Source organism: Pinus tabuliformis, chromosome 7 (genome assembly GCF_031772625.1).
Source record: "Pinus tabuliformis cultivar Carrire ecotype Pingquan chromosome 7, CPIR1, whole genome shotgun sequence".
Lineage (NCBI taxonomy): Eukaryota > Viridiplantae > Streptophyta > Pinopsida > Pinales > Pinaceae > Pinus > Pinus tabuliformis.
Window position 1 is genome coordinate 325,792,942 of NC_142293.1, and position 26,397 is coordinate 325,819,338.

At 38.5% G+C, this 26,397-nt stretch overlaps 1 protein-coding gene across 1 annotated transcript in view; it reads right to left on the reverse strand.

Moving 5' to 3' along the window:
- Positions 1 to 26,397, reverse strand: part of LOC149247245 (3'-5'-exoribonuclease family protein) — a 136,196-nt gene that overhangs the window by 64,895 nt on the left and 44,904 nt on the right. The window contains exon 5 of the mRNA XM_089458164.1: positions 20,319 to 20,443. Coding sequence (XP_089314290.1) covers positions 20,319 to 20,443 — 125 coding nt within the window. The remainder of the gene's footprint in view (positions 1 to 20,318; positions 20,444 to 26,397) is intronic.

Consider the following 26,397-nt stretch of genomic DNA (forward strand, 5'->3'; position numbering starts at 1 on the left):
ATTGCACCACGAGTGAGGTTGTGAAGAGAAGGTTGAGCCCTACCATTTTGTAGCGTGTTTATCACTATTCTTGCGATAAATCATAGAGTTTTTGCCCTTTTAGAGAGTTTTGAAAGGAAAGTTTTTGTGGGGGGTTCTTAGAGTCTTTTGTAAAGTTGCGGACTAGAGAGCAAGCTTTGGAGATTGGGTAATTGATGTAATTGGAATTTTTGCATCATCACTGAAGAGGCCACTCCATTAGAAGCGAACTCGGAGACATGGCCCACATTGGGTGAACTTCGTTATCAATCTCATTTGTGTTCTTTATGTTATCTGCAGTTATTTATTTATATTATCGTATTTTTAATAAGCTTTCTGTCAAGCTTGGTATTTCGCATTCTATATAAGCTCGATAAACCATAGGCTCGCAATAAAAGATCTTGATCAAGTTTGGTATCGGAGCATGATGAGCTAGTTTGATTTTGGTTTTTGAATGTGAATGATTACCAGGTCCAAGCTTAAGAAGGCGGAAGGGGAGCTTGAAGCTTATTATCCTAAAATTGGTTCGAAAAGCTTCACCCAAAGAGGAGAAATGGCTTCACCAAGACGAGAGAATCCTTTTAAATCTAAGTCATATTTTCTCAAGGTATTTGCTATGTTGTAGTCAAAGGTGGAAGAGCTTTATAAAGAGAAAGAGCTTCAGAAAGGAGAAGGCACCAATGAAGTAAAGAATAAGGGTGATCGACCCCCTCTTCCTCTGTATTCTCCTCCTCCTTCAAGAGCTTCGTCTCCTCATTCTTCACCTCCCTCTTCTCCGTGTCCACCACCATCTCCTCATAAGAAGATTGCTTCAAAGAAGCCATTGTTAAAGTTGGATGTTAAGTTCGACTTACCAATGTATAATGACGAGCTTAATGCAAAACGATTGGATAAATGGATTCGACAGATAGAAGTTTATTGTCGTATTCAATAGATTAATGAAGGTGAGGTAAAGATACAGTTGGCCTCTCTTCAACTTGAAGGTACAAACATTGGTTTGGTGGGAAAGTAAACTTTGTGAAGGTAGCAAAAAGAATGGTAGGCTCCTTTTTTCATAGTCAAAATCCACTAACGCATTAAAGAAGTCATTCTATTTGTTAGCTTATACTCAGAAAACAATTATGGAATGGCAAAATTTGAGACAAGGAAAAGGACAAAGTGTTCAAAGTTTTACTCACGAATTTAGGAAGAAAGCATTAGCTTTGAATATTCCATTAGATTCTCTATAGACACTTTTGAAATATGTTGGTGCACTATATAGTTATCTTTGCCATACTCTTCTTTTATTTAATCCCACTAATTTGGATGAAGTATGTGTCCAAGCTACTCATCTTGAGTCCAGGGGAAAGAGTGTGCAGAATTATTTTGCAAAGAAGCAACCATCCAAGTTTGTTGAAGGCAAATCTAAAGGAAAGAGGAAAAGTAAGAAAGTTGCGATAGTGAAGAAAGAAGAAGCAAATCTGACATGTTCTCATTATAAGAAGGAAGGGCATGATGATGCTCACTATTGGAAGTTGCACCCTGAACAAAGGCCTAAGAAGTTTGGAGGTAAAGGAAACAAAAGACCATTGCGACAGTGCAACAAGATTTGGGATCTAATTCAGCGGATGAAACTTAGGTCATAGTTGTTGGAGTATAAGGTAAAGCATTTGCTCATGCTAGTTCTCGTTCTTCTATTATGTGTCCTAGTGTTGAAAGCAAAATAAGTAAGCTTTTTCATGTAAGGGTGATTATTAAGCATACGAAAGTAGATACTATTTTTTATATTGGTTCCCAAGTTAATTTGATATATGAGGCAATTGTCAAGAGGTTGGGATTAGAAACGACACCTCACAAGAAACCTTGTCCTCTCAGTTGGGTTTGTGATAATGCGAAGTTGCAAGTTACAAAGTAGTGTAAACTTAGATTTTTTATTACTTCGAAATTTATTGATGAGGTTGAGTTAGATGTGGTTACTCTTGATTTGCGAAGATTTTTTGGGAAGCCCTTATTTGTATGATAGGAAAGTCGTATTCTTCAAGAAGGAGAGCAAATATCACCTCACCAAAGATGGGGTTGAGTATATTGTAAGAGTGCACAACATGAAGACTAATTTATCACTTGTTAGTGCAGGGCAAATGAAGTGACTCATTAATGCTAGCAAGAATTTTGTACTTCTGGTTGTGAAAGCAAAGGATATTGGACAATCTGATGCTTTTAAGGGTTGTGATCCATCTCATAAGGATGAATTGGTTAAACTTATTTCTAACTATGATGAGATTTTTCAAGAACTTGAAGGATTACCTCTTAAAAGAGAGATACAACATGAAATTTAGCTACAAGAAGGTGCCCCTCTTCCTAATATTGGAATGTACAGGATGTCTATGATTGAAAGTGCAGAAATTAAGAAGCAAGTTCAAGAGTTGCTTGAGAAGGGAGTCATCAGGCCAAGTACCTCTCCATGTGGATCGCCTATTGTGATGATATCTTAATTTTAGGCAACAATGGTATGTTCTATGCTTTAGAGCAATTTTACATCAATTTCTATATTAGCCCAATATCAATGTCCAGTTTAGCAATCACATCAACATGATAGTAAAATGCATATAGAACATAAACATAAACAGTAGAAGACAAGCCAAGACAAGAGGACACAAGATGTGGCACCAACCAAGGACAAACCCCAATGTGGTGAAACCCTTAATCAATTCTTCTTTTAGTCTTCAATAGTTCAACAAAGAGAGATAGTACAATTTACAAATTCCGATAATTTATAACAACAGCAAAAGAGCCCTAATCAGAAAAGTCAACACTGGTCAACAAGGCATATTTCACCTCCAAAACAGCTCGGTCAAACCAGTCAACTCAACCTCCAACAGTCCTTTGAATTAGCCCAAAACAGTCCCGAAAATCACAGTCAAACTTCGTCAACGCAAAAGTTAAACTTGCGGTCAATTCTCTGCAGTGAACGCATGGGTCAAACAACCTCGATTTTCGTGCCTAGAATTGCAGCCTGCCCAAACAAAAATTCCTCACCTAAATCTACAGTCAAGGAAGGTCAACACTGGTCAAAACAACCTCCTGAAGTTTTCGGTCAAATCTGGTCAACACAAGGACAGCAAGAAAAAGACCTTTCCTTCACATGCGTGGAAAGAGAGAGAAGCCCAAAAATCCGTACCCAACCAATAAGAGAGAGAGATAGATGAATGTGTGTAAATGAGTGATATCCAAATGACGATGAGGCATCATGTATTTATAGGTTAACATTGAGGATGAATAGGCGTGATTGTTGGGCTTCTGAGCCTACATGAGTTTGTTGGCCAACCTTAACAGTATGTCCATAATCAAAATAGATTCATAACTTCATTTGTACATGTCAGAATGCCATGATCTTTAGATCAATCCCACACCTCTCGGAGAGAGGAATCCAAGAAAAATATCAGTGGTCATAAATAAGATGACCCATGTGGAGTTTGGCCCTAGTTGTCAATTTTAATACTCCCTCTCAACTAGGGAGAACTCCATCTACCAATCTGTACTATCTCTGCCATCCATGCACTACTCTACATTGCTCTGCTCTGCTCTGTTGAACTATGAATAAGAAGAAGTGATTGAGAATGTATCGTACCATTCTCTACTGACCCGAAGTCAGTGCCAATCAAAAGAGAGTGTCTCATACCACTCTTACTGACCCGAAGTCAGTTCCAATAAAAAGAGAGTGTCTCATACCACTCTCACTGACCCGAAGTCAATTCCAATCAAAAGAGAGTGTCTCATACCACTCTTACTAACCCGAAGTCAGTTCCAGTCGAAAGAGAGTGTCTCATACCACTCTCACTGACCCGAAGTCGGTTCCAATCAAAAGAGAGTGTCTCATACCACTCGAACTGACCTAAAGCCAGTTCCCATTGATCCCAGATCAAATATTGAACATCCTAGCATAGGGAGTACAGCAATACACAACGCGTCCATTGGTAGCACTATGGTCCCTATCCTCATTTTCCTACTCATTAGCCAGATGAGAGGTACTTCCCATGAATTCCAGACTGCATGGGTAGGATGTCTCGACAGGAGAAGAATGAACCACTCGTCTTGCTCACATGTCGCCAAGGGGTATCACAAAGGAAGGATGAACCACTCACCTTGTACACAGCAAACCACTAGGGGAAGGCTGAACCACTCACCCTATGGTTGCTCACCGCTCCAAGAAGTACCCCAAGCCCCCCGGAGCTCCCAGAGCTCAATGTCCATCTCATACAGGACCCTCATAAGAGGGTCTCTCCACGACTCCAAGTCGTTCCCCAAGAATTTGACCTTCCCCAGGGGCTTTGTCAGAATATCGGCGACTTGCTCATTGATTCCAATGTGATGGAGCCTTATTGCTCCTCGTTGTACCATATCCCGGATAAAGTGGTAACCGAAATCTATATGCTTCGAGCGATCATGAAGCACGAGATTCTCTGGTAATTGGATCCCACTCTGGTTGTCGCAGAAGATCGCGGTGTTATCCAGCGCATATCCAAACAACTCACTGAAGAGCTTCCTCAACCAGACAACTTCACAGGAGGCCATACTAGCAACTATGTATTCGGCCTCAGCGATGCTCAAGGAAACTGATTTTTGCTTCCTACTCATCCAGAATATTGAAGAAGAACCCAAAGAAAAACAACATCCAGAAGTGCTCTTGCAATCCACCACACTATCAGCCCAATTAGCATCAGAATAACCATGCAGCCTCACATTTTCAGCAATGTATCTCAGTCCATGAGTGATTGTGCCCCGAAGATATCTCAGAAGATTCTTGGCAGTAATATAATGTATATGATGAGGCTCAACCATGTATTGGCTCAATGTGTTAACTGCAAAACATATGTCCAGACGGGAGTTCACCAAGAACATCAGTGCTCCTATGAGTTGACGATACTCAGAAGCATTTCCCAATTCAGGTCCAGCATCACTACCACATAACCTTTTAAAGTTAAGTTCCATCGGAGTAGTCATAGGCTTGCATTCCACCATCCCAAATATTTCCAATATCTTCACAACATATTTTCCTTGAGAGAGGAAAATTTCACCTGGCTTTTGCCAGACCTCCAACCCTAGGAAATAGTGCATCGGTCCTAGGTCCTTCATCTCAAATTTAGAAGCCAACTCCCTCTTACATTTGTGAATGAGAGGGTCTGCACCTGTCAGAAAGAGGTCGTCCACATAAAGTACCAAAATGAGAGGTTTATCATTTTCAACCTTAAAGTAAAGGTTCGGATCGGCTTCACTTCTAGTGAATCCCAACTTCATCAGATAGCTATCGATCCTCTCATACCAAGCCCGGGGTGCTTGCTTCAATCCATAGAGAGATTTCTTCAACCTGCATACATGAGATTCCTGATCATGAACTTCAAACCCCTCGGGTTGTTCCACATAGACTTCCTCTTTGATTGAACCATGCAAGAAGGCGGTCTTGACATCCATCTGATGTAGGTTCCATCCTTGCGAGGCAGCAAGGGCTATGATCGAGCGGATGGTGGTGTATCGGGCAACAGGTGCAAATATCTCATCGTAATCTACACCTTCCTTTTGAGAGAAGCCTCGAGCAACAAAGCGAGCTTTGAACTTTTTTGCACTTCCATCAGCTCCATGCTTGATTTTGTAGAGCCACTTAGAAGTGACAACCAATTTGTCTTGGGGTCTAGGGACCACATCCCAAACATCATTCTTCATAATTGACTCGTATTCTTCATTCATAGCATCCTTCCATACTTGTTGCTTCATGGCTTCTTCGAATGATGAAGGCTCATTTTGAATGATAGTACTCATGGCGGTCAAATATCCTCTATACGTGTTCGGCTTCTTGCCTTCACAGAAAGTCCCCCTTGGTGCAATGTGCCTTTCAGCATCTTCGAGAGTCTCCCTAAGCCATGAGGATCTCCTCTTGGAGGAGGAAGGCTCATGAGGGAGTGGATCAATAGGATCCATAGGTTCATCAACATCAAGCATCGTTTCGCCCTTTTTTTCACCCTGATTTCCTATGTCAGCTTCTTCGTCCTTGAATAGGAAGGTTGTTGATCTTCCTGAGGGACATATCTTCGTCGAAGGTGACATCATGACTTATCTCAACTTCCTTTTAACCAACCACACAAATTCTATATCCCTTAGAATTTTCACTATAGCCCACAAAGATTCCTTTCTTCCCAGATGCACCCAATTTACTTCTTTTCTCTTTTGACACATGAAAATATACAGGGCTTCCAAAAATTCTAAAATTAGAGACACCGGGTTTCTTACAGGTGAACATTTCTTTGAGAGTCTTGGAGTCCAATGCTTGATGAGGGCATTAATTTTGAACATACACAGTGGTATTTGCAGCTTCACCCCAGAGAAACTTCGGAAGGCCTTGATCATAAAGCATGGCACGAACAGCTTCTACAATAGAGCAATTCTTCCTTTCAGCCACACCATTCTGCTTGGGAGTGTATGGCGTTGTAGTCTCCCTCTTAATGCCAGCGTCTCTGCAATAATCTTGGAATTCATTGGATTCTAACTTGGGCATACATGTCACCATCTGTCTCACATCGGGTAGGGCCTTATAATGAAGATGGGCGAACCTCTGATGCCATAGTTCATATTGTAGAGATGTGTCACAAGACATGGCTCCCAATGGACTTCCTCCAACTTGATACAAACTGTCAACCCTGAACCCAAGAGTAAAAGCATCCTTGAAATTTCTTTTCCAAACATGTACCTTTTCATCAATAAAAACCACCTTGAATCCTTTATCTTCCATTGTTGAAATGGACACCAGGTTCTTCTTGAGATCAGGTACATATCGTACTTCTTGCAAATGAGTAATGTTACCTTGATTGAATTGAAGGGTAACATTCCCTACTCCCTTCACGGGATAGGTAGCATCGTTTCCAAGGATGATCTCCAATTTTGTCTCCTTTTCTATCAGATTAGAGAGGGCTTCCTTGTATCCGGTGAAGTGCCTTCAGGCACCACTATCAATTAGCCAATTTCCCAAAGTGTCCAAAGGAGAGGCAATGGAAAGGGCCGATATAAGATAGTACTATTTTTGCTTATTGTTAACAACATTGGATTCTTCATACCTAGAGTTCCTTGATTTCTTGGAGGGTCGACCATTTCCTTGATGTCCCGCATTCCTTTTTCCTTTGCCATTGGACCTGCCATTTCTTTGATCGTTGTTGTTGAAGTTTCCCCTGGAATTGTTATGATAGTCATCATCTCGAGGTGTATCCCTTATATTAGACTCCCTTGCATAGTGGCCAAACTTATTGCAAACAAAGCATCTTCCCTTCCTTCCATTTTTGAATCCCGGTCTTCCTTGACTTTGCTTCTTTGAACCTGCATTGTTCTTCCTCTTGGCATGAGCGGAGAATGCAATGGGGTTGCTTCTATTAGAAGGCATTTCTTGCTCCACCATTCTTGTTTCTTCTTGAATGCATCTCGACATCAATTCTTCAAACCCTGGAATTCGATCATTGTTGAGTATAGTGGTTCTAAATACATACCACTCAGGTGGGAGTCCTCCAAGGGTGGTGAGAGTAAGTTCCCTGTCAAGAATGACTTCTCCAATCGAGAGTAGATCATTCTTGATCTCAGTAATCCTCAAGAAATAGGATTGAATGTCCTCATCCTTGCCCTTCTTAATATCCTTCAACTTATTCTTGAGAAAGAGAATTTGATTAGCATTACTAACCTTGAACATGTTGACCAACCTGTCGTATATCTCCTTGGAGGTCTTCAATTCGGAGATATAGGCCACCAGATGCTTGTCAATGGAATCCTTGATAATCTTCTTCACTTTGACTTCAGCCTTATTGTACTTGGTCTTCGTAGCAGCCAGTGCATTTGAAGGAGGCTCAGGGATTTTACCCTGCACATAATCCATCACTTCCTTCTCTTCCAAGATCAAATCAAGAGACATCTTCCATCCATGATAGTCAGATTTATCATGGATCTTGTCTTCAGCCGGGAAGTAAGATGAGGAACCCATTGAGTCTTTTGTCCTTGTTCAACTGTCTTTGGTGATTGCTCTTTCACTCTTGCTTGGGCTTTGTCTTCACCTCAGCTCTGATACCATGTTAATTTTAGGCAACAATGGTATGTTCTATGCTTTAGAGCAATTTTACTTCAATTTCTATATTAGCCCAATATGAATATCCAGTTTAGCAATCACATCAACATGACAGTGAAACGCAGATAGAACATAAACAATAGAAGACAAGACAAGACAAGAGGACACAAGATGTGGCACCAACCAAGGACAAACCCCAATGTGGGGAAACCCTTGATCAATTCTTCTTTTAGTCTTCAATAGTTCAGCAGAGAGAGATAGTACAATTTACAAATTCTGATCATTTATAACCGCAGCAAAAGAGCCCTAACCTAAAAAGTCAACGCTAGTCAATAGGGCAGATTTGACCTCCAAAACAACTCAGTCAAACCCAGTCAACTCAACCTCCAACAATCCTCTGAATTAGCCCAAAACAATCCCGAAAATCACAGTCACACTTGGTCAACGTAGAAGTCAAACATGCGGTAAATTCTCTATAGTCAACATTGGTCAACGCAAGGGTCAAACAGCCTCAGTTTTCGTGTCCAAAATTGTGGCTTGCCCAAACAGAAATTCCTCACCTAAATCTGCAATCAAGGAAGGTCAACGCTGGTCAAAACAACCTCTTGAAGTTTTCAGTCAAATCCAGTCAATGTAGGGACAGCAAGAAAATGGCCTTTCCTTCGCATGTGTGGAGAGAGAAAGAAGCACAAAAATCCGTACCCAACCAATGAGAGAGAGAGAGATGAATGTGTGTAGATGAGTGATATCCAAATGAGGATGAGGCATCATGTATTTATAGGCTAACGTTGAGGATGAATAGACGTGACTATTGGGCTTCTGAGCCTACATGAGTTTGCTAGTCGACCTTGACAATTTGTCCATAATCAAAATAAATTCATAACTTCATTTGTACATGTCAGAATGGGATGATCTTTAGATCAATCCTACCACTCTCAGAGAGAGGAATCTAAAAAAAATATCAGTTGTCATATATAAGATGACCCATGTGGAGTTTGGCCCTAGTTGCCAATTTTAACATGGTACATGGAGAATGTGCATTGACTTTCGTACATTAAATAAGATCACGGTAAAGAATCGATACCCTCTTCCTCGTAGCAATGATTTGTTAGATCAGTTGAAAGATGCAGTTTACTTTTAATAAGATAGACTTACTAAGTGGATATCATTAGATTCGAATTGCAAAAGGTGATGTTTGGAAAACCGCTTTTAAAACAAAGCAAGGTTTGTTTGAATGATTAGTGATGCCTTTTGGGCTTTGCAACACCCCGACAACTTTTACGCGTGTGATGAATGATGTTTTTCGGCCATTCATTGATGACTTTGTGATTGTCTATCTAGATGATATTTTGGTGTTTAGCAGAACTTGGGATGAACATGTCAAGCATGTCAAGCAAGTATTTGATACTTTAGTAAAGGAGAAGTTGTATGTGAAATTGTCGAAGTGTGAATTTGGCAAGACAACATTAGTATACTTGGGTTTTGTTGTAGGTGGTGGTGAAGTGAAAATAGATCCCTCTAAGGTTGAAGCGATTGTGAATTGGCCCAAGCCTACAATAGCAATGAACGTTAAATGTTTCCTAGGAGCACTCAAGTATTGGAGGAACTTTATTGCTAACTTTTCATTCATTGCATCCCCTTTAAATGCATTGACTAATGTCAAACAGGGCTTTCGGTGGGGAGGCAAGCAACAGAAAGCCTTTGATACATTGAAAGAAAAGATCAGTGTTAGTGTTGCCAAATTTGCAGCAGTTGTTTGAGATAGAGACCGATGCAAGTGGATATGCCATGGGAGCAGTTTTGATGCAGTAGCATAAGCCCATCTGTTATCACTTTGAGACCTTTTCTAAAGTTGTTGTTAATTATCCTACTTATGATAAAGAGTTGCGTGCTTTAATACAAAGTGTTAAGAAATGGAAGCATTACATAATGGGAAAGGAAACGATAATACATACAAATCATCAACCATTACAGTACTTGCAATCGCAAATGGCTACAACAATCCAGACATTTCAAGTGAATGGCATTTCTATAGGAATTTCATTTGGTCATCAAGTATAAGAAGGTTGTAAGTAACAAGGTGGTTGATATGCTATCTAGACCTCCAATTAATGCATCTGTCGTCTTGTATAATGATTCTTTAGCACTTGACAATTATGTTGAGCAATATGCTAGGGATGCAGACTTAAGGATGTGTAAGAGAGTTTGACTCATGGTTCACAGGACGAGAATTACCATTTGCAAGGCAAGTTACTCTATCATTTTAATAAATTATGCATTCCAAAAGACGAAAGAATGCATGTGATTAGAGAAGCCCATACTTCTCATATTTCAGGGTATTTTGGTGTAGGAAAGGTTGTCGCTCATTTGCAGTGAGTTTGTTAATGGCCTCGAATGAGAGAATCAATATCCAGATATGTTAAAGGGTGTGTATTGTATGCCACTAGTAAACGTACTAACAAGAAATTGGGTTTGTATACAACCTCTTCTAGTTCCTTCTCGTCTATGGCAAAGTATCTCTATGGATTCCATAGGAGGTTTGCCTATGCCTAAAAAAGGCCATGATTACTTGTTTGTAGTTGTGGATAGATTCAGCAAGAATGTGTATTTTAATTCCTTGTAAGAAGCAGGTGACCACTGAACAAACCGCGCAAATATTCTTTCAGCATGCTTAGGTTCACTTTGGATTGCCCACTTCTATTATATTAGATCATGATTGTCGCTTTCTAGGAGAGTTTTGGTCAAGCTTGTGGAGAATGATGGACACCAATCTGAAAAGAAGTATTGCTTTTCATCCACAAACAGACAGACAGATAGAGATGGTCAATAGGACCGTGGTACATTTGCTCCGAGGATACTACAGCAAACATCCTAAGCTTTGGGATGAACAACTACATTATGTGCAACATGCCTACAACCAAGCATTGCATTCGTCTACACAAAGATCTCCATTTGAAGTTTGTTTTGGGTACCTACCGAAGTCTCCATTGGATTTGGTTTTTGGGAAGGATGTTGATTATGATGAACAGAGAGATGAAGATAAAGCCCAAAAATTCATACAGAAGATCCAGATGGTGCATCAAGCAATGCAGGAATACTTGGAGAAGAGCCAATCTGGTATGGATCATCATTTCCAAGTTGGTGATGAGTTTGGTTACACATCAACAAGGATAGGTTAACAAGGGAAGGTAAGAATCTCAAGCCAATCTGGTATGGCCCATTTACTATTTTGGAGAAGATTGACACTAATGCTTTCAGTTAGATCTACCACCGTATATGCAAATTTATTCAGTTGTGAATGTGGAGAATTTGAAACTATATGAGCCACCAATGATCATAGATTAGGATGAGAGTGTTCAAATTCCTTCTATTGATGATTTTTCTCCTAAGTATCTGGATAAGTTGTAGGAAGATGTTATTCTAGACAGGAAGACGAGGACTTCACGTCGAGGAGATGTGGAATATCTTCGAGTGGGTCTTAAGGGAATGAATCCAAGCAAGGCATGGTGGATCAAGATAAGGAAAGTGAGGGAGCAATACCCTCACCTATTTTCTAAGTAGTTTACCTTTTTGGTGGTCCAAAAGCTTCCTAGTGAGGAGGACTGATCTAGGAGGATCCAAGATGGCCTAAAATTCAAAGTCACCAAAGTTTGATGGAAATAGCACCATGTCGAAGAGCTCGATGAGATGATTCCAACACAAATTGAATCGCGTCAAACTGACTCCGTATGAGTAAGATATGGCAGTTTGAATATTTTGACACTAGCAAAAAAGTCAACCCTACCATGACACATGGCAGCTTCTCGGGGCTACACATGGCAGGATCTACAAATGACACACGACAATAATTGAAGGTGATGTGGCAATACCTGGTGTAGACATGTGGCAATGAGATATTGACTGGGCATTGACTACGTCGCTGACAGTGTGTGAGGTGGACCAATCTTGTGGTACCACATGGTCCAATTAGAGGGCACCACGTGGCACCATGAACGCCAAAATATGGATTAGTCCAACAAACTGGCATCAACAAGATTTGAACCCATAACCCCAGTGAATTAACCACGCGCTCCACCAATGAGCCACAAGTATCCATTCCATAGGTAGGCGGGATAAACTATATTTAACCTTTTGTTGCAATTGAAGCCGAAAAAGGGGAGAGGTTGTGGGTCATGACCTTTATGAAGCCTCCAACAACGATTGGTCCAACAACCCCAAGCACATGGATTAACAAAACAAGGTAACATATCCATATGCGCCGTCAGGATTTTAATGTGGTTATGGTTATGGTTATTGTTATAACCATATGTCATATTCATCATATAATTATTACATTTCCACCGCAAGTTAAAACAATACGTATCATATGGTTGGTGGTTATGCACCCAAGTGCAAACATAGCATATATTTAATACATTGGATAATAACAAGAGCATGTGGACCGAAATGTGTCGGACGGCGCATTGTGATGGTATATTTGTTATAACAAAAGGAATTAATATGCACCATTTTTAAATATATATACCATTTTTGTTATGTAATGCCAACGAATTGTTGAAGAAAGTGTAACTAGGTTTGGTCTTCATAAATGTACTTTTGATATTCGTATTTATTCAAGAAAAGAAATATTATTTTTGTTATATTTATCAATGAGTTTCTTGCTCATTGAAATAGGTCTAGCACATGTTAAAGTGTTATAGGTAAGTCAAAGAGTCAAAAGAAAGTTTGAAGACCCTTAAGGGCATGTTACACCATGTACATATTTGTATAAGAGTCAAAGAATATCCCTCCAAGAAAAGACAAGACCTCTCCATGCAACGACGTCATCAAAGGAGCAAAAACGATGAAGGAAACTCAAGTCAGCCTACAGTCATCATGTCGGCCTCAAGTCGGCCTAAAGGAGGGACAGTCCTCTATATATAGAGGTTGTCCACTCCCTCAAACAACAAGCAATCCACCTCTGAAATCAGCGAGCAAGGAAGGTCGAGAAAAGGGTGAAAAGGGACGAGTATAAGAAGCCTCTAGTGCAGTGAAGAAGGAAAAGTCATCACCGAAGGTTGGAGGATTGTTTCTAGGGTAAAACACAGTCACACATGCGAGAAAAGGAGGCATCTCTGCGGTCATAACAGCAACAACGTAATAGTCTCATACTTCTCATTGTTTGGGCTTGAAACTTAGGCCTATAAGGCCTCCCACTAGAGCGAAGAAGAGACTCTCTCAATCGAAGAAGAAAGGAACCAAATACTCAAGGAAACCTCCCACACGTGCGAGAATTTAGGGCTGCAGGACAGTCATATCAAGTTTGCAACTACACCTTGAAGAAGGAGCTCGATTGGTCAAGAGGAAGGAAGGGATCATCACAAGTAAAGGGTCTCACTAAAGATCAAGGATAAGTGTCTCTTCTAGAGCAAGTGCAACAAGGACTATCAACAATTGTAAGAAAAACGAAGTGCCGAAAGGAGGAGGACAAAGTGCAAGAAGGAGGAAGGACTTGACTTGTGCGTGGATGATATTCTTGTCAAGGGTCTAGGGTTTGGCATTGATCAATAGAAGCTTCAATAAGAGAAATTTACGAAAGGGTTTTCTTCTCTAAGAGAGAGAGGTTTTGCCCTGGTAGAGAGCCAATATCTTGTGTTCTTGTTTCTTGTGTTTTTTATAGCAACTTGATGAAGTAAACACAAATACACTAATAAGAAGAGAAGAAGATTAAGCTAACAAGATAAATAGTAAAAGTGCTTCACAAATTGTTATCAAGTCTAGAAGAATCCTACTATACATAATTTCCCTTGATTCTTCAACACGAATGGGGTTGCAACCTCCGCGAGTTCGACCTGGCGCTATGAACCCCTAGAACCATACATACAAAATGTTACTACCATTGTACCACAAGTGAGGTTGTGAAGAGAAGGCTAAGCCATATCATTTTGTAGTGTGTTTATCACTATTCTCATGATAAATCATAGATTTTTTTTCCCTTTTGGAGAGTTTTGAAATGAGAATTTTTGTGAGTGATTCTTAGAGCCTTTTGTAAAGCTGCAAACTAGAGAGCAAGCTTTGGGGATTGGGGAATTTATGTAATTGGAATTTTTGCATCATAATTGAAGAGGCCACTCCATTGGAAGTAGACTAGGAGACATGGCCCACACTAGGTGAACTTCATTATCAATCTCATTTGTGTTCTTTATGTTATCTGCAGTTGTTTATTTATATTATCATATTTTTAATAAGCTTTTTGTCAAGTTTGGCATTTCGCATTTTATTTAGACCCAATAAATCATAGGCTTGCGATAAAAGATCTTGATCAATGTCACAACAAGTTCTCTATAAACAATGAATGGTTTCCCATCAGAACTAAGTATGGCAGCATCGGATTGATTCATTTGCAAATTCCCTCCTAAGGTGGCAAGCCATTTTCTAGATAAAAGCATATCCCAAGCATCAAGGACATCTATAACAACATCCATTAATATAGCAATGTTTGGATTAGCATCCAAACCAATTCTTATGTCCATGATAAGACCATGGCCTTAGATAGATCGAGTCAAAACCACATACATTTATATCAAACCTCCTAATTTGCAACTCTAGTTGATTCATGACCTTTGAAGGCATCACATAAGCAGAAGCACCAAAATCAAGCACACAATTATGTAGCATTATATCATTCACAATTAATGTGAGAAAGAAAGGCACATGTCCTCTAGTCTTTTGATTATAATGCATATTTCACAATATCACAAGAGGATCCTCAAGTTATTTATCAAAGCTAAGTAATTTCCTTGACTTCTTTGAAGCTCCAATTTAACCAATTTTAGGAGAGGAACTGAACATTTACCTTGGCAAGTGCATTTCCCAAGTCAACATTTAAAGTAACGTTATTCTCTTTCTAGGTTGGAGGGGGATTGTGATTAGCACTCAAAGGTAAGGATATCCCAGTCCATCATTTAGTTGGGGCATCATTATTGTTTGCCTTAGGGTTTTCAGATTGTTTATTTCTTATATTATAATGCAACCCTTTATCAAATGTATCCCTTCTATAGCATTCACACCTATATACGAGCACTTAACACAATTTTTGGCCAACGCATCATGGTGTTGCTTAGCAACAGGGAAAGTTTTAAAAGGAAAAATGGAAATAGGGCAAGGATCATGAACTAAATTCAAATGTTCTGAATCTTCTTATTTCCCTAATTATAAGGACATTCATCCTCACTATGGAGCTCAGTAAAATAGCGACACCAAGGAGTCCCTTCTTGATTGATCATGTTTGAAGGGGAAAGAGTATTAGGAACCCATTGCTAAGGATAAGGCTTACTATTGCTTGGGCCTGGGTTTCTTCTAGGTGGTTTGTCATTATTATAATCAAGCTTAGAATGATAATTTGGGGATGATCCTCTATCCTTTTCCAGAATGATTAGCTTTTACATCATAGTAATTTGACCTTGCACAAGTTCTTTTGTCATTTTATCAAACTTTTGTGCAAAAGCATTTACCTCGAGCTCAACATGACTCATAGCTCTAGGTTTGGTCCCAACATTGGTTTTAGGGTGTGAGAGGAGGTCAACACTTGAAGCTATGAGATTCCCTTCAACACATGCAGCATACTCTTTTGCTTAAACCATAGTTGCGGGGGAGCGCCCCCCCCCCCCTCGCACCCGCTCCCAATCCGCGCTCCGGGCGGGAGCGACTCGGGAGCGGGTCGGGAGCACGCTCCCTAAAAAAAATTTCGCTCCCTGCCTTTTCGGGAGCGTTTTGCCTTTTTTGCATTTTTTTTGTAGTAATGTTCGAAATGCAATTTTTTTGAAAGAAACAAATAGTTTTTGAGTGGGGCAGCTTAATGATCAAGTCTAGGCCCTAGTATTGATATGCTATTCATGGTAATGTTAAATTCTTAAAGTAAAAGTGACATTTTCTTTAATTTTCATTTTCATCCTTTTACTTAAATTTTTAACATTACCATGAAATGACTCAGGATGTTTGAGAGTGGTTTCGTCCTCATTGGATTTCATATGGAGAAAGTAGAATTTTAGATTTCATTCAAAATCCAGCAGACTTATCAGTTTTTCAGGATTTCAGGATTGGGGGATTGCAATGTTTCCATTGAATTTTGTCATGTATTAGGGTATGGAACTCGTATGTAATCAAGAGTACCAATCCCTCTATGTACCTTGATGTTAGTGACATTGGTTGTCGAACTCCTCTATCATGACCCTTCTAAAAATGTACGCATCACTCAAACAAAATCTTGACTTGACATGCTATGCTTTTTCTATCTTATGTTAATGCTTAGAGGGTGATATTAATGACAAAGATCCCCATACAGATACAAAGGTAATGACAAAGATACCTCTGGATATTAATGCTTGGAGGGTGATATTAATGACAAAGATCCTGATTTTGCAACAAGACTAAAAGTTAGACATTTCTCGTGGTGGCAAGAGGCCCAAGCATAAGAAATAGATAATAGATTTACTTCTCTTTTCTAGTTTCTAGTAGCTTTTATAACTATTGACTCTTTCATATTTATTATGATATTTTTTTAAATAATATATGACAATTTAAGTTTGAAGTTGGCAATTATAACTCATTAGTAATGAATTATGAATATGATGCTTCATGAAAGTTGAAAGTTGTTTCATTTCATTTCATTTTATAACATTTCATTTCATGTTAGATATTATTTGTTGTAATGGTTACACTTAGCTTACAAGTACAACTTTGGTGATCAATGATGATAAATGTTATATATTGAATTTTGAAAGCTTGAAACTTTAAGATTGATGAATCATGAGACTCAATATGTTGTATGTTACTATGTTACTAACTTGCGGACGTGGTTGATGAAGATTATAACTTCTAGATGATTGTTGTTATATGGTTCAATCTATGCTTTTTTATGTTTTTTATATCTAATTCATCATTCTACATGTTTTTGTTGACATATATGTATCAAAAATTAAAAAATATAGAAAATATATATATTTTTAAAAAATCGCTCCGGGATTCGCTCCCAAACCGGGAGCTTCTGAAAATGGTCGCTCCCGCTCCCGTTTTCGCTCCCGCTCCCGCTCCCAAGTAACATGGGCTTAAACCAAAGTAGTAGACTGTAGGACCTTTATCTCTAAGCACAAATCCAAATTGCCCATCAAAAGTAGTGTATTATAATAAGATAGCATCTGACATGCGCATAAGGATAGTTAGCACTTGTTAACCAAACTATCAAATATTTGATTGAATTCTCGAACATTTTCATTTTCTTTCTTTTTCATTTCATGAAATTGTGCAATTAATAATCTCCCATCTTTCTCAGATGCCCATCTATTGACGAAACCATCATGGAATTGATCACAATTTCTAATTACCCTATCATGCAAATCTTAGTACCATGATTTAGCTCTTCTTCAAAAGACAAAGCAAAGAGTTTTATGACGGCATCCTCTTCTTCAATATAGCAACCACCAACACCCTAGTAAAATAAGTCTATGTGCTCTCTAGATGTGACAACATTATTTCCATGGAATTTTGGCAACCATTCCTCAAATTTATCAAGCATTTTGTTGGGGTATCCTAGAATGAGACTCATATCCAAAGACTTGAAAGCATTGGTGAGCCATGGCTTAGTCATTATGGTTGATGTAGAAATATTATTGAAGAGAGCTTTAACTACAAGAGGCTTACAAGTGGTCTTTCTTTTAGGAGGAATAGTAGCTTTACTAATAGGTTTTAGTCTCAAAGTTCCCAAGTTCGAATGAGATTGCATAATCGCCAGATAGGCAAGTTAATCTAGGGTTTGGGATATACTCATCAAGAAAATTCATGGATATACTTTCAGATTTCGAGAATGACTCAACTCCTCCCCAACAACGACGCCAAAAATGTTACTGCAAAATCTAGCACTTTAGTGCAAAGCCTCACCAAGAATCCTAGGTTGAGCGCAACAATGGGAAAGTTACCATCGTCGCCCCAAGAACTACTCCCCTAGTTTTAATGGTTAGATATAATCCACCACATGAAACACTCTCCTGATACATCTTAGGAATCAAATAACCCAATTTGGCTTTACCTAAATTCCGCATAAGGGTTCTACCAATAGATTTCACTCAAAAATAGGCATGCAATAATTAGGGTTTTGGGTGAATTAAGGTATAACTCCAATAGAGTGAGTTCAAAGGTTCCAAATTCTCAATCTAGAGGCTCAGGTCAGCCTATGAGACTCAAATAAGTTCCCAAACATATACAATCAAAAAATTATAGTCAGTTGTTATAAACAAGGGTTTTAACCAACCATTTACAGGATACGAATAGTCTATAACAGCAATAAGAAAAAGCCCAAAATCTATCATAAAAAAGTGTAAAATTAGGGCCAATTAATGTGTAAAGATGAGAATAAAGTATAGCAATTTTCCATGATGGAAAATACATATAACAGCAAGATAAACCCTAGACATCACCCCTAATTTATGGCTAAAAAATTAATGTAAATTGTTTTTTTTAATTCTCCAATCAATTGCAAATAAAGCCTAACCCTAGGACAATGACATCCAAGACAAACAACGCTGAAAATGTATGATTTTGTTGTAATAAACCATAATTTACCCTAGAACATAAAAATATTTAGGGTTTTTGAAGGATTGTCACAAGAGATAAGACTACTGTTTTTTCCAATCTAGGGCCAATGGAACCTACAAAAAAAATCTATGGGAGAAAAGAGATGGATGTGGATTTAAAGAAATTGTGAAAGACAAATTTGTGTTCCTAAACTCTTTAACCTTGGCATCCTATCTTCTTGAACGTTAAAAAGGAGGGAACCAAACCTACGTCACTTCAAGAGAAACGGGATGAAAATCTTAAGGAGATTTTAGATCCATAAAACATCAACAAAACCTCAGTGAAAATTTTATTAAACCTTGATTCATCAACAAGAACAAGATGGAAGAAGATAACCTACATAAAAATAGCACATATCATCAAAGAATAAACTATAATCATCCTAGAGAGAGAACCATCCAATAAAAGTCCTCAATAAGAAGTTCACTACACTAGTGCTCCATAACACACAACAGAGAATAGACAAGCTATTGGAGCAAGTTATCTCAAAGTGTGACAATGAATGAATGAGAGGAATCGACCTACTATTTAGAAAATCCTAGCTATGTTGTTTTCCTCTAATTTGGATTTAAGAAGCCCTAAACTACAAGTAGTACATGATAAAAGTGACCAAGTCACTAAACCAGCCTTGAAAAGAGGTAAAATTACATTGTAACATGAAATTATGCCTCAAAATAGCCCACGTGTGAGCATAACATCCTCTAAGGGTAACGTCATTGTTCAAAAAGTGGGTCTCTCCATGAAAGGTGCAATAGATGGCTCCAAGAGGTGCATCTCATCCCAAAAGTCATGTGTCCTCATCAAATGGGTGCCTAATTATCAAGCAAGGCCATCCTCAACCCAACATCATCTATAAGGGTGTCAATGTCATCCCTCCAAGCATTAGTAAGAGGATGTCATAAGGCTAGGGTATGATGTCATCATGGTGAACAGTGAAACGTCCCCTCTAAAGGGGGTTCCATGCATCATCATCAAATATCCTCAAATATAGGGCAACATCCATCAAGAAGGTGCAATGTCAGCCTGGGGGCATCCAGTTATCCTTAGGGTACAGTTGCTCTCAAGGTAACATCCTGATTCAGAAGGACATTGTCCAAGGCCCTGGATGTAGGCAAGGGTGTCATCAATTGTGTCAAGTCCTCCCAAGGTCAACACTCCTCGATAAGTGCCAAATGTCCTATGTCAAAGTACCCTGTGCAATCATCAAATGGGGCTCAAAAAGAGGTATAGAACATTGTTTGTTTAAACGAGATCACCTTCTAAAAGGGATCAATTTGGTGCTAAGGAAGACACATTACCTTTCCTTGCCAAAGTTGGCAGAGGAAGGAAAATGTGTTATTGCCTAGCTAATTAGTGATAGTGATATTTTTAATCTTTTAATTCCATATTTATTCTAATTTAACATCTGTGTTTAAAAACATATCAAAGAAAGGAAATATCATATACAAAATCAGAGAGGAATGAGAGGGATCAACATCAAAATAAATGTCGAAGTGTGTTTCCTTTTAGATGATATATTGTGCAATTTAAAAGATCAATGTGCTGGGAAAAAACTAAATCTAATACTAGTAATCTGTAGTGGATATAACAATTATATTTCTGCCAAATACTATAGGACCACCTTTATAGCAATAGCCAAGGCATCAAGAAGATTTCCATCAGAACTCAACACGAGTCCATCAATGTAGAGATCCCAACATGTCTTCCCCTCCACCACTTTTAAAGTTGACAAGTCAATACCTGCCCCTGCAAGAGAAATATCAAACTGGTCACACTCAATACAAAGTGTCAGGTTTCCTCTGGCCAGGAAGAAAAGTTAAACTACTATGTATTTTGGTCTTATTCTACTTTAATTTGCGCACAACGATGGTTTGTTTAGTAATCAATTAAATGTCTTTTTCTTCAACTGAAACCTCAATTAATGCAGTAATGCACTTTCTACTTTTATAAACCATAACAATGGAAATCTAATCAAAAAAAGGATACATCTAGATTCCATACAAAGCCCCCGCCAATACTATAGCTCAGGGTGGATGACAATATTCTTGTATTTATGGCTGCATTCTAAAGAAGTTAAACTAGAAAACAAACCGCAGACAAGTTTTAATAATGCACACCAGAGTCAAAAGATCATAACTTGGGGTGGAAGGCAATATTCTTGTATTATGACTCTATTCTAGATAAGTTAAAATATAAATTGGAAAGTACAAACAAGTTTTACAGATGTATCAACAGGGAACTGTTACAATAAAGTTATCCAAGACTTGTACCTGGCCCTAACTATACTGCTGGGAGTGGGGGACCACCCCTAGATTGGAAACCAGGTGGATGGCTTAAGGCATCATCCTCACCACTGAACCAACACCCTATTAGCAACAAGTTTAATAAATGAATGTCATAGCCAAAGAAATCTCCTTTCTTCAGCAGAAAGATTTAAAACTAAGTTGCATGCTTTTACAAGTCATATATATAAACCTGCAGTTGAGATGAACTGTTACAGTCCCTAGTAAATTTCACAAAACAATATGAAAGCTCCAACTGCATATAACACAAAACAATCAACAACCCATGCATGAAACAAGCTGTAGAATCAGCAAACCAAAATATCCTTAGAGCAGTGTTTCAGAACTCACACATTAATTGGCGATTCCAACTGAACATGAGTTCTTGGGAGGAAAAAATCAGCAAAATTATTCTGTTGGAAAAAATCAGCAAAATTATTCTCTGTTGGAAAAAATCATGTCTCTGCCAACTTTGTCACGATGTTTTGAAAAACGCTACTGACAGGTAAAATTCTGTTTTGAAAGTCATTTTTATATTTTTGCCCATTTTTCACTTGCAGATTTAGTTTCTCCAAGAAAGAATTTCACTTTCGCGTGCAGGCGGAGGGGAAAATGTTAGGTTTCTAGTACACAAAAACCAAAGATATGGAACTCATAAAAAATATCATTTATTATTATGAAGTCATTTGATGCAATGGGGCTGATCCCTTTTTATTTCATTTAAACTTCTTAAGTAGCTTCTCTTCTCCACTGTTCTGGAATCTTGTAGGCACTCATGCTGCCTCATCACCCTTGTAAGGATACAATTCTTGAATTCCCAAATTTAAATTTCCAAAATCCCAAATTCCCGAACTCTCGATCTTTCCCAAATTCTTGAGTTCCCAAATTCCTCAAATTCCCAAACTCCCTAATTATTGAAATTGCAAAACTAATGGGACAACAATCCATGCTGATTTAAACCTTCTTTGCTTCCTTCCTGTATTGAAGATTCAACAACTCAAAACAAGTAATTCTTCTCTGCTTCATTGTCATCTATGTTGCAGGAAACACCATATTTAGTGGTGTACTAGTAGCCAGGACAGCCCGAAACGCCAAAACTTGATTGAAACGTCATCAAAGCGCCTCCGGCCACACCGTACGGCATTTCGCAATTTTGAAATGCCAGACGGTATGGCCAGCGGCGTTTCGACCACAACAGGTTGAGTTTCGGCGGCCAAAAAGAAAAATAGAAATTTTTTTGGGCCTTTTTTGGCCATCTCAAGGAGTGGAAAGAGGGCATGGGCCCCATCTAACACCAAAACACACTAATAAACTAATTTTTATGTGGCTGTTAGCTAAATTTAATAATAAAAAAATTACAAATGGAATTCTCTAGAAACCCTATCTGTGCATTCAAACCTACGCCTTGTTTCTCGTAGGGGTGAAGAATATACAAGTGGACCTCATAAAGAATGGGATGTGAATGCAGAATGTCCAGATTTAGAGCTCTCTCTTTCTGTTCTTGATATTTGTGCCAGTGGTGATGCAAGTGCAACTGGAAGCACTAGTAGAGTTGTCTCTTCTGCTGAACAAGCATCTCGTAGGGGTGAAGAATATACAAGTGGACCTCATAAAGAATGGGATGCGAATGCAGAATGTCCAGATTTAGAGCTCTCTCTTTCTGTTCTTGATATTTGTGCCAGTGGTGATGCAAGTGCAACTGGAAGCACTAGTAGAGTTGTCTCTTCTATTGAACAAGCATCTTGTTCTATCTTTGCTGATGAGGATGAGGAGTTTTATTAGTAATGATATGTTAATGTAGCCATGATTGTCTTTAGTTCATGTTTTATTTCAGTTTTAGCACATATAGCCTCACATATAAAGCCTGATTTTGGAGTCTTGGATGTAAAGCCTCATCTATAAAGCCTAATTTTGAATATTTGCATCATGTAATCATCGGTTGGAGTTAATATAAATTTAAAGCCTCATCTATAAAGCCTAATTCTGGATATTTGCATCATGTAATCATCGGTTGGAGTTAATATAAATTTGGATTTCCTTCTAAAATGCCATTTATATGTCTCATTCTTTCTTTTCTTGCAAAATAATGTGTTATAATTTATTTAATATTGACTATTTATAATATATATATATATGACGTTTCGGTTGCGTTTCCATTTTCCAGGGGTCGCGTTTCGGGTCGTCCCCGTTTCGGAAACTTCTAGACATTTCAGCGTTTCGTGCAACTTAGATTGTCATGCTTTCTCAATCTTATAGAAAAAACAAAACAAAACTGCAAGAAACAAAAACTTTATGAAACTTAAATCTCTGTTTCCTCTGATGATTTCTCAGATGGCACTGTTATTAGCAATATGACTGGCGCATTGACATCAATGATTCTAGAACATTGGTGTGGAAGTGAAACAGAGATAGCCAATAAACATGAGGTTATTCTTATGAACCTCAAGTGCCATAAAATGTCACAATTTGATGATTTTCATAGAGATTGGATGCAGCGGATTTATGAGGTAAAAGACTCCAAGAATTTGCTCTGGAAACAGGTATATCTTGCTGCTTTACCCTCTAGATTTGTTGATTACATCAGGATGCAAGAGATTTTTCAGTTACCTTTTGAATCTTACACATGGGGTGAGATATATTCTCATATTACAAAGACACTGGTAAGTCTTTGTACCAGTTCAAAGGTTAACAAGGCTCTTGAAAAGCTATCAAGATTGCCAGACAAAAAGTCCATCTGCAGCAAGTATGGACTCACAGTAGATGATCCTTTGGTTAAGAAAAGAAAGTCCAGAAAGAAGGCCAAAAGAGAATTTAGAGAGACTTTCTACAGAAATAAGAAAAACTATCCAAAGGATAAAAGGAAATATCTCACAAAGGATAGAAGTCAGAGATATAAAAAGAAGGGTCATTACAGATATATTCCAAAGACTCATTACTACGGCCCCTCTGATATTCATTTGCATTCAAACAAACAAGAAAAATGGAATAAAATCACTTGTTGGTTGTGTGGTCAGAATGGGCATACAGCTTCCAGATGTCCCCAAGGAGAAGAATCAAAGCTGAATAAAGGAAAGAAAACAGTTGTTTATGCTCAGAAGTCCAAGCAAGTCAAGCAAGAACATTCAAGACCTATTTTTTGTCTTAGATGCAAATCCAAGACACATGTTACAGAAAGATGCCCAAATCTTTCCATCAGAGATACAGCCCAGCAGCACCAGCTAGAAGAATCTTCTCTTGATTCTTTTAGTTCTACATCAGAAGAAGAATTGCATGCTAACATGGGACAATATTCTGGTTCAGACTCATCAGAATGTCCGTGTTCAGATCCAGAGGAGTGTGTTTGCCATGCTTTATATGAAGATGATTCTGAGTACTACACCAGCTCCAGTGAAGAAGAAAGGCTTAAGCCTCCAAAAGAAAAAGTTCTCATGGCCTCCACTGAAGAAGAAGCAGAAATGAAGATTTTATCTCAAATAAGGGCAATGGAGGAAGGAGACATGAAGAATCGCCTAATTGAAGCTTTCACTGACCAGCTCAAAACCAAAGCTTCTAAAGAATCAGGTAAGAAGCCTTTGTTTATTGATGCATCTTACGAAAGAAATACTAAATCATTTCAAATGCATCATCAAAAACCAGGAAGAGTAAGGTCACTTACTCTTGGAGAAGTAAGTGGTGAAATTCACCATCTTAAAGCAGAAATCTCTGCAATTAAAGCTCAGATTGCAGAAATACAAAAAGGAAAAAGAAATGCAGAAGAGAAAGAAGAAGATTCCTGGAATCCTACAGCATATCATCAAGAAATGCAAGTTGCTGAAGGAATGCAAGACCCAAATTTTGGTTTCAAAGATATGAGGTTGTTCACCATCACCTACCAGCAACACCATGTCAAGGTAAAAATCTGTATCCAAGGACAAATCTTTCACATGACTGCATTATTAGATTCTGGTGCAGATATTAACATTCTTAACATTAAGAATGTTCCAGCCAAATATTGGGTTTCAGCTGAAAGGGAAGTTGTAGGACTAGGAAACAAAAAACTCAAATATGAGATTCCTAGAGCGTCATTATGTTTTGATACCCACTGTGTATATATGAAGTTTGCCATTGCAGACATCCCTGTCGATTGTATATTAGGAAATGTCTTTTTAGCTGCAGTAGAACCCCATGGCTCAGCCAGGCTGAAAGGAAGAAGAGCTGGCTATTTCATTTCAGTGCCCACATCAAAAGGCAAAAGAAAAAGAATTGAACTTCCTTATGTTTCAAGTCCAAGGATTTCAACAATGGTCCAAGCTATGCAAAAATTGGATAGAGCAGAATCTCTATTGTCTGATCTCAAGGATCTGAAAGGCACACTGAGGATTGAAGAACAGCTAAAACTGCCACAAGTCAAAAGAAAAATCCAGGACCTGAAAGAAAAATTGGAGGAAACATGTTGTTCAGAAGAACCAAATGCTTTCTGGCACAGAAAACAGCATACTATCAAATTGCCTTACAAAGAAGGGTATACTGGAAAACCCTGTAAGAGCAAAGCCATCCCAATGAGCAAAGAATATAGAGAACTTTGCCAAGAAGAAATCCAGCAATTGCTTAACAGAAAATTAATCAGAGAATCCAATAGCCCCTGGAATTGCTATGGATTCTATGTGAATAAAAGAGTTGAACAGATTAGAGGTATTCCTAGACTTGTAATAAATTATAAGCCTCTGAATTCAGTTCTGGCAGATGACACCTACCCAATTCCGCACAAGGGAGATTTGATCAGAAGGATTGCAGGTGCCAAGATATTTTCAAAGTTTGATTTAAAAGCAGGATTTTGGCAGGTTGCCATTGATGAAGCTGATAAGTTTAAGACTGCTTTTAGCATTCCAGCAGGGCATTATGAATGGAATGTCATGCCATTCGGTCTCAAAAATGCTCCCTCAAAGTTTCAGAAAGTCATGGATGATATCTTCAAGCCATATTTTGACTGGCTGATTGTTTATATTGATGATGTTTTAATTTTTTCCAAAAACATTGATGACCATTTTAAACATGTAAATACTTTTATGAAATTAGTTCAGAGAAATGGACTTGTACTGAGCAAGAAGAAAATAGAAGTGTTCCAGACTTCTATAAAATTCTTGGGACACACAATTTGTAACGGGCAAATTTCTCTGCAACAACATGCCATTGAATTTGCAGACAAATTCCCAGATGTGCTTAAAGATAAGACACAGTTGCAAAGGTTTCTGGGATGCCTAAATTATGTCAGCAATTTCTACCAGGATTGTGCCAGCGACAGGAAGGTGCTCAACAAAAGGCTTGGTAAAAATCCCCCTGAATGGTCAGACCTCCACACCAGGGCAGTCCAAGAAATTAAAGCCAAGGTAAAATCTTTACCTATATTGTATGTAGCTGATGACCAGGCTTTTAAGATAG